Genomic DNA, 8,987 nt, shown 5'->3' on the forward strand with positions numbered 1-8,987 from the left:
TGCCTTTCTTTTTGCGTTACAGCCAACTGAAGTTCTGCTTAGTTCCTACAGAAATTCTTATGTGTCTCCTTCCTCAGCAAATACAATGTTAAGTTATTAATAAAAATTGCATTAAAGGTAACTAGATTATTTTTTTTCTGTAATTGGTTATTATTCTAGTTTGTCATTTGTTCTTTCTCACTATATAATACCCAATTTCCACCAGATTATGAACGTTGTCCATTTTGCTGGCTTTATTGTTTTGTTTTGTTTGATTACAAACAATGTATATTTTTGTATACATTTGTATATTTTGGGAGCACCTACTCTATGTCAGGCTCTCAGGGATAAAACAGTAACTGGCCATTTTTGTTTGGTGGGAGGGGAATGAGACAACTGAATCAGGCCATGGTGGAAGTGACGAGAAATGATCTTTCTTTGACTTAGAACTGATGATATGTATCACTTTAAGTGACCTTCCCACTTTTCCCAATCAAGAACAGGACAGAGGTGAGGCTTAAAGGGGCTGATCTTTGCATCCACGTCCAGTGGAACCCTCTGTGGTAATGGAATTTTCTGGAGTGTGTTGGCTTGTGGATATGGCTGACGCTCTGCCGATAATGGAGCTATGATCAGATGTGTCAGCCTCAAGGAGAGATCCCAGAGGAAGAGAAAGAAATCACACATGCTTCACACAGCCTCTTTAATTGCTGGCTCTGTGGCCTTGGACATGTAATTTTGCTTTTTGAGCCCCATTTTATCATTTGTAAAGTGAAAGAATAACATTACCCATAATCCTTAGCACAGATCTCCTCACCTCAAACCACTGGGGTTTCCCTCCCCTTTTTCCTGGTTGTGATAACCATGAGAGAACATGAAGTTGTGGGACTGGGATTAAATAATTTGGAAAAACTTTGCCCCTTCCCCCTGCCTGTTAGATGACTCAGGTTGAGCACAGTAATGTGACAGCACCAGTCCTAGGTATGTTCCCTTAATGACTCATGGTTTTTAGTCATGCTTAAACAAGGGGTCTCAAGTCTAAATGCCTGGGTTCAGATCTCAGCTTGACCATTTTATCGACTGTGTGATTAACATCCATTCATGTATTCACAAATATTTATCAAGCTGTAGTTGTGGCCAGAATTTATAATAGATTCTGGATATTCACAGTGACACAAGCCAGCGTGCTGCTTTCTTATAGACTCACTAGTAAAGAAGACAGTGAACGAACAAGCAGACCAATGAACACACAGGTGACTTCAGATCGTGCTAATAAAAATAATATGATGCAGGAAAGCTGTTACTTGGGAGTAGGCAGGCAAGGGCTGTTAGGGGAAGTGACATTAAATCTGAGATGGGAATGATAAGAAGTCAGCCTTGGGAAGATCTGGGAAAAGAACATCCCAGATAGAGGCCCAGCAGGTGCAAAGTCCCTATGGCAGAAATACGCTTCACTTCAGTTACTTTGCACAATTTTTTAAATCACACCTTTAAGGAGCCTCTCTAGACATTTTTTTTTTCCGAATGCACTCTTCCTGCATGAAAATTTAATGCCACAGAAATACTGTATACCTGTTGAGTTGAGTTGAGCTTTAGAGGGCCACAGACCATTGCAATATCTAAAGTGTTTTTTGTCTCTCAAGAACCAATTTTCATTCCTGTAGGGAGTGAAGTCTCATGGTTGAGAAAGCACAATGGAAGAAAAAAAATGGCACCAAATGTGGCAGGAGCTTGGCCAACAAAAGGAAAAGTACAGGAGACAAGATTAGAGGGTTAATGAGGGGCTCCTCACTGGTTCTCCCTGGACCAGCGCCAACAGTGTCAACTGGAGCTTGTTAGAAAGGTGGAGCGGTGCCTAGCCATCTGTGCTTCCGCCAGCCCTCCGGGTACTCTGATGCATGCTGAAGCTGGAAAACCACCGGGCGACATCAGTTCCTGCACGGTGGGCCACTGTGCGGAGGAGGAGTTTTACCCCAGTTGAGGTGGAATAACACTGGAGGCTGTCAGGCAGGGGGAACCACGATCCAGGGACATGCGTAAAGCATGACTCTGGTTACTATGAGGAGATGAGACTGCGGCAGGGGGTGCGGCAAAAATGGAAGACAGAGAAACAGTCTGGAAGACTTTTTCCTTGGTTCTCATCTATAAAATGGATACACATATGACCACCTTCATCAAGTGGTTGCTAAATGAGGTAGTACATGTAAAGAACTTAGCACAGTGCTTAGCACATAGCAAGACCCAATGATAGTTAAAACCACTGTTTTGTCCCATAATTCTCTCTTCCAAACTCCTACTGGTTAATATTCAAATACAGATTTCCCCACCCCCTTTAGATCACTCTATTTTTGCCACTGTTACCAATTCAGGTAAAATATCTTTGTGGGCTGGTAAATGTGTAACATGTTTACAAGGCCGTTTCAGGTCATGGTGAAGGTCCACGGTGTTCTATTCAGTTTCCTTTCTCTTTCCTTTTTCCTGTAAGATTTAACTGTTGGCCTAGAAAATGAAACTTAATGTAAAACCCAAGTTTTAGAATCGGTTCGCTCATTAATTTTGGACAGTTTGCACATCTGTAAAACAGGAAGCACCCTATGCAGAGAAGCAACACTATGTAGGGGTAAGCAAGGCTTTGGCCATCAGGTAACCCTGGATGCGGGGCCTCACGGACACTAGCTGGTGGGACCTTGCGTAAGTCATTTAGCCCCTGTAAATCAGCTTCTTTATCTGGAAAAAGAAGGATGGTAACAGACTTGCCTTATGGATTTGAGGCTGATATACCAGAAAACCAAGAAAAGCACACAGCACTGTGGCAGCCCCAGAGCATCAGCCACGATAATGGTGATGATTATGCTGATGACTGAACCTTCCACCAGCACAATGTGGCACATGAACCCTTGTGGAAAATGCAGTTCTGCAGGCCCCAGAAAGGTGGGAAACACTTTGGCTTAAGAAAGATTTCTGTGGGACAGGTTGGTTATGCTGATAAAAAGCAGGTTGCTTTCTATATACACAATAGTAAATTGACCTGAAATAATCTAACCAACTGAGATGAACACCCCTCAAAGTTTTCATATCAAAGGCATATCATAGGCTCCCGAGAGGGTCTTCCTGACCAAGGAGGTTAACTTCAGAGCTGATCTAATGCAATTAGAAAAAAGCTCCCATCCTTTACGCAGCCCACCTAGCCCTGCACCACCTGCTTCCCCTGGTCCTGGCCTCCCTCCCCATTTGCTCTTGGGGCTCCAGCCACACCAGTCCTCTTCAGTTTTTCCTCCATAAGATCTCCTTCCAACCTCAAACCTTAAAACAGGAAATGCCTACTTAACTTATCTTTAAAAACATAGATTAAGTCATTTTCTCATAGAAGCCATTGTGTAGTGGTTATGAGTGAACACTCTGGACTCAGATAGCTGGAGGGACAAGTCCTGGCTTAGACATTTTGCTAGTGCTTCAACCATGGGCAAATGACCTCATCTCTTTGTTACTCATTTCCTGATCTGCATAATGGGAAGAGCACTGGTGCCTTGCTGTGGGGTTCAATGAACTGATGCACACTCAGAGTCTGGGACAGCTCTTGCTTCCATCACTCTTCTTAGAGGTGTTAATTTGTTCTTTTAGGTCCTAAACTTCTCTTTTGCAGCACTCTTCACAACTGTGATTAAATAACAATGCACCTTGTTTATATATCTGCCTCCAGGGACCCTATCTGTCTTCTCAACCACTGTTCCCCCTGCTTGTAGCATGCACTTTGCCAAAGCACCTGCTCAATAAACATCTGTTGAATGAAAACATGGAGTTATTTATTCACTTTTTAAAAACTGAGAAAGCCATAGTCTTCTTTCTCATATAAACTATTTAAAAGTATGCCTATTTGATGAATAGCTTTTTTTAAAAAGGAGGAGGATAATAATGCAAAGCAAGATTTGTGGTGCACCGGACTTCAGTACTTTAATAAAAAGGGGTGGGTACTTGGGGATGTGCATGGTTACCGCAAGCAATCTCCCACTGTTCCAACTTAAAAGAAATCTCTGCAGATTTTCAGAAGAATCCCTAAAGCCAGATGGCTGTTCTAAAGGTGAACAGAGCAATTACTTTCAAGTCCCGCAGGAGCGACCTTACTCTCAACTCAACACAAGCCAAGAACCAAGAGGGAATCTGCCTCCCCCAAACCCTGGTTGTTGCTAAAGGTATAACTCTGGCTCCCAGAGGAGCTGTATAAATAGCTGCAGAGGAGGAGGTGGCAGGACTTTTCTTAAGATTCTAAATACCCTCTACGGAGCCCATGTCAATTCTGAGACACCACACTTCCAGCTAAAATAAGGTTAGGTGCTGAAGAGTTCCTGAAAAACTCATTTCTTGGGCATCACACAGAGAAGCCAACTAGTTTCTCACCATTTCTCTGGAAAACACAGTTAATTGCAGTTCTTCAGCTGGCATACAAGAACCTCTCACAGGTCTATTAGTGAGAGCTTTGTAAACCCCACACCCCTCAACCGATACAGGTGAAACATGTGAGTGATAATCTTTCCAGGGAGATTATCTATAACTTGCATCAGACTTTTACTGGTTCACGTCCTTAAAATGGTTTAGAACTAGGTCCTTAAAAAGATGAACACTGGACCTCAAGCCCAGGACCAAAGTCTGCCATGGACATACTGTAATCATTTATTTGTGATACATGTCTACAGGCTCAAGTGAAATCATGTGTCCAAAGCAACACAAGGCTGATGGATATCCTGACAATGGCAAGATGTGGAGAGATGCATATGTGTGGTAATGAGCAACTGGTTCATACTTATGCTATCGTGAAGGTGAAGGGCCCTGAAAAACATTAACCCATTCATTACTTCGTACACTCAGTCTTCTGCTTGTGGCTACATATTTTCATGACACCAGTGTCTTTATTTGCTGTACTTGGGATATATAATAATAATATTATTATTTAATATTAACTGCCACTGATTAAGTATGTCTTCAGTGCCAAAAGTTAGCTGATTTCTTCAACAGCCTTCTAAGGTAATTTTAATTATCTCCATCATAAGGCCAGACAGGGTCACATTCAGTTCCTAAGCAGCAAAGGATTTACCTGTTAAAATGGGAAACACTGCACTCTCACCACTGCCCCTCTGTCTGTTTCATTTGGACAGAGCCTATCCAAGACAGACCCTTTACCAGTGCACCCCTGATGCTTTTAGGGTACACTACTGCTGTAGTTGGCATTGCTTGATTTCTACCTAAATACATCCCTGTCAATTTAATCCTTTGACCTCAAAATCATACTAATTAAATTCTACAACATGGCCATTTCATGTCAACAGCTTTTACACTCCCCAAGAGGGAGTGGCAAATGAACTAAAAGTCAAAACTGTACGAAGTCTCACTGGAGAGTTCCAATTTGACTCTCCCGCTGGTTGGGGCTTTATAAATGTAGTGGCTGCATCTCATTCACCTTTCTAAGCCAATGGCTGGCACACAGCTAGTGCAGTCCACACCCCGAAAGTATGTGTTGACTTTTAAAGAATTTGGAATCCAAGGAGCAGTGTCAAATTTCAATACTAGATTTGTAACCGTAACCCACGAGGTCCTGATTTCTTTTTAGAAGCATCTCAATGCCTGATTCTAGTTTGAGATTTCAGTAATTCCTCCATTTCCAATTTGCCTCTTAGTTTGCACACATATTGCCATAGGCTCTACAGGCATCTGGGTCACTGAAGTCCATGCCCTGAAATCCTCTCTAGGTGAAAAGGAAAATATCAGAGGAAAGGTGGAAAAAAAGGGGAGAAGAAGGAAAGAAAGAGGGATGAAGAGAGGGAGGGAGATGGAGGTAAGCAGAGAGACACACATAGCTGCAATCCATCTGGGTACCAGGGAAGTAATTACAAATAGAGTCAGAGCATTTTGAAGCTGAAAAGAAGACTCAATATTAGTCTAACTTCCTCACCAACAAATGTGAATCTGGAGTCATGGACACGAAAATTAGCACCCCAAGGTCACAGAGCTTATCAGTAAGTGGCAGTTAGACCCAGAATCCAGTCCTTTCTCTATCTGCTATGCTTTTCAGCTATGTCACACTGCTCTACCAGATAACGATTCTCTGTTATGAAAGGTCAGCCTCTGCACCAATCCCATTCCTGATTGGAAAACCTAAATATAAGCATATCTAATAGAAAGAGTGGTATTAAATAAAAATTTGAAAAAACAAGTACAAAATGTGCTAACTTGTTCATTCTAACCTGTAAGGTTAGAAGAAAAAAAAATGTGAAAGAGAAAATAGACCAATACAAGAGAACATAAGTAAACATACCTTTATAGCCTCATCTACAAAGGCTTCCTTTAAGAAAAAAAAAAAGCATCTAAAATAAACAGAGAATGAATCTGATATCATCATTTTCTTCCACTGCTTTCCACAGAATGATAAATGATTTGCCCTCCTGGGCCAGATTACATTAACCTATGTTAATGTATAGTTTACCTGTACTCAGCTTTATCTTTTCAGTTTAGAAGAAGTCTTTCATTTAAAAATTTTTGTAGTTTTCCAATATTGAGCAAGAAAAATGTCTTAATTGGAGCATCATGGAATCCATCTCAGGGACAAATAAAAGTCTCATACTTGACCTATGATCTTGACACAGGCTTCTAGGAAGAGCTCGTTAATATTTTCACGTTCCTATATTTGCAAAGCAAAGAGAAAGTGTGTCCAGACATTTTTACAGAGCTACAGCTTGTTGTGACTAGTGACAAGACTGCAGGGATTTTTTTGGGGGGGCATTTATGCACCTGCCCGCTGTTTCTGCCAGCAGTTGGAAGCAGTGTATAATAAGAAGCAGAACTTCATTTGGGATGCAGCTCCCACATTTCTCTTCCAAGACAGAAAGAAATGAGCATGTGAGAAACAACTCATGCTGCATGAAGTGCAGAGATGCCAGAAATTAGACCAACCAAGCAGCTGGTCTTCCAAACAGCACAGTAGTGGACAGAGTACAGAATCAGGACTTGGAAGACTAAGACTCAAGGCTGTGTCCTGTCCCTAAGGGGATATGAGACCTTAGGAAAATCCCTCCACTATGGATCTTAATCTCATCGGCACTAGAATGAGGGGACTGGACAAAGCGACTTACACACTTTCTTCTGGGTCAAGTAGTCCATGGCTTAACTATATTTAACAATTCTACTCCACCAGTGGTATTTGTCCCCACTCATCCCCCTCCCTCCCAAGAGTTACGGAGCATCCTTTCCACGGGGTGCAGGTAGTACCTGTCTGTAGGAACCTTCATTCAGGCAGTTGCCACTTCCCTGTATACTCCAAATGCAGGCCTAAATAAATGGGGCAGTGGAACATGCAGAATATGCTCTGAAATGGAATGGGGCATATCTGGAAATATTTTAGATCCTCTGCTAGAAGGTACAGTTTCTGATTCCTGAAAGGGCTGCATTACAAGCTGGTCTTACTTCTAGAGAGTTTCTAAGGCATGAATCTCAAGAATAGGATTATCTACTGTGAGGCCCTGGGTCACGCTAATGCTGCTCTGAGAATCCAGGTCAAAGGACTACATTTTGGATAAGATTACAGTCCTTTCTACTCCTTCAGATGATTAGATACCTTTAGAAAGGACTGATTTAGAGACATCTGATTCATTTCTAGGGCCAAACAGTATTGTGTAATATTTTAGACAGCAAGGAGGTTGTAGCCCAGTCCCTATTGTGATATATTTATTTCCTTGATATTTTTCTTCTCTACCTAATCCTACCCACTTCCTCCACAGATTTCCTCCTGTACCCAAGAGCATTGAAGTCTCCTGGATGAAACAGTTTCCTTTGTTTTCTGAAGCTTGCCCAGATTTCCCTTCCCTCCTCTAACTCTAACAGCTACCTACCGGAGGGAAAAAATGGACATATGGAACTGGGCTTGATGAGTTTACCATAACCACTTTACCAGGGAGGAAAGAAAAAAAATACAACTTGACTATAATTAGGATGTAGGACTTCCTTTGACAAATCATAAAAGATTTATGAATTAGTTGACAGCCATCCCTGAAATGGTGTCTCCAAAGCCTCTACCTTGAACTGCTGAACTCTCACCACACAGGTCTTCAGAGTAAACTAGACAAGGAGACAGAATTCACGTCCCCTGCTTCCTTTTACAGGCAACACAGGGACATTAGCAGGTCCTTTCAGAGAGGCTACTAATGAGCTCTAGGCCCCCGCAGATTGTTGCTGCCAAGGGTTTACAAAAATAGAGAAGGCCCCAAACACACTGTGCTCAGGAGATGGTAAACACTTACAGATCGGAGAGCATTTTCAGGCTGCCGTACTGACACTGTTGTGGCCCCTGAGAACCCTTCCCGCATTTTAAAGGAGCACAAGTCTTTAAAACAAAAATAAATAAATAAATAAAAGGAAAGAAAGAAATGAAAGAGAGGGAGGGCAGGGAGCAGTAAGATAGAATCACACACTTCCACAGTAATCCTCAAAGTGCTGAAGTAGAAGCACGAACTCAGCCTTTAGGACCTTTGAGGGAGCAAAGAAAGCATTTAAAACAATGACAGGAAAATCTTTCAAAAGACAGGCATTAAGGACCATCTTCACTTTGGTATCAACCTGGCGCATATCCAACTTTTTTGAGGAGAGATTAATTCTTTGAAAAGAGAGAAGATAAACTTTCCTTGGAGTTTCCTTTGCTGAAAGCTGGATTCTGGAATATTAGTACTTAGATTAGTCTGCTCCAGAATAAGATACTGAAATTGGCCCAAGATTTTGCTAAGAAACGTCAGTTAGAGCTCAAGAAGCACCCTTTTACACCGTCTGTAGTCAAAAGATTGTAAAAGAAGTTGTTCTTACCTCCAAACCATGATCTCGGCTCATTTAAAGGGACTGGAGAGAATTTGTGGACAAAGGACACATGTACTAAGCACTAGTGATGTGTGTGTGTGTGTGTGTGTGTGTGTGTGTGTGTTTTCTCCAAATACAAGCTGGTGGAAGTAGGGACCTAAAAACCCTGACGCCTT

At 41.9% G+C, this 8,987-nt stretch overlaps 1 protein-coding gene across 4 annotated transcripts in view; it reads right to left on the reverse strand.

The window, feature by feature from the left end:
- The window catches only part of FRMD4B (FERM domain containing 4B), a 294,561-nt gene that overhangs the window by 131,421 nt on the left and 154,153 nt on the right, over nt 1-8,987 (reverse strand). The window contains exon 1 of one of the 4 annotated variants that reach the window (XM_073230890.1): nt 8,821-8,899. The exons of the other annotated variants lie outside the window; for them this stretch is intronic. Coding sequence (XP_073086991.1) covers nt 8,821-8,844 — 24 coding nt within the window. The 5' untranslated portion in view covers nt 8,845-8,899. Of the gene's footprint in view, nt 1-8,820; nt 8,900-8,987 lie in introns of those variants that run through there. 4 annotated transcript variants of the gene reach the window in all.

This window comes from Manis javanica, chromosome 3 (assembly GCF_040802235.1).
Source record: "Manis javanica isolate MJ-LG chromosome 3, MJ_LKY, whole genome shotgun sequence".
In the NCBI taxonomy this organism is placed as follows: Eukaryota; Metazoa; Chordata; class Mammalia; order Pholidota; family Manidae; genus Manis; species Manis javanica.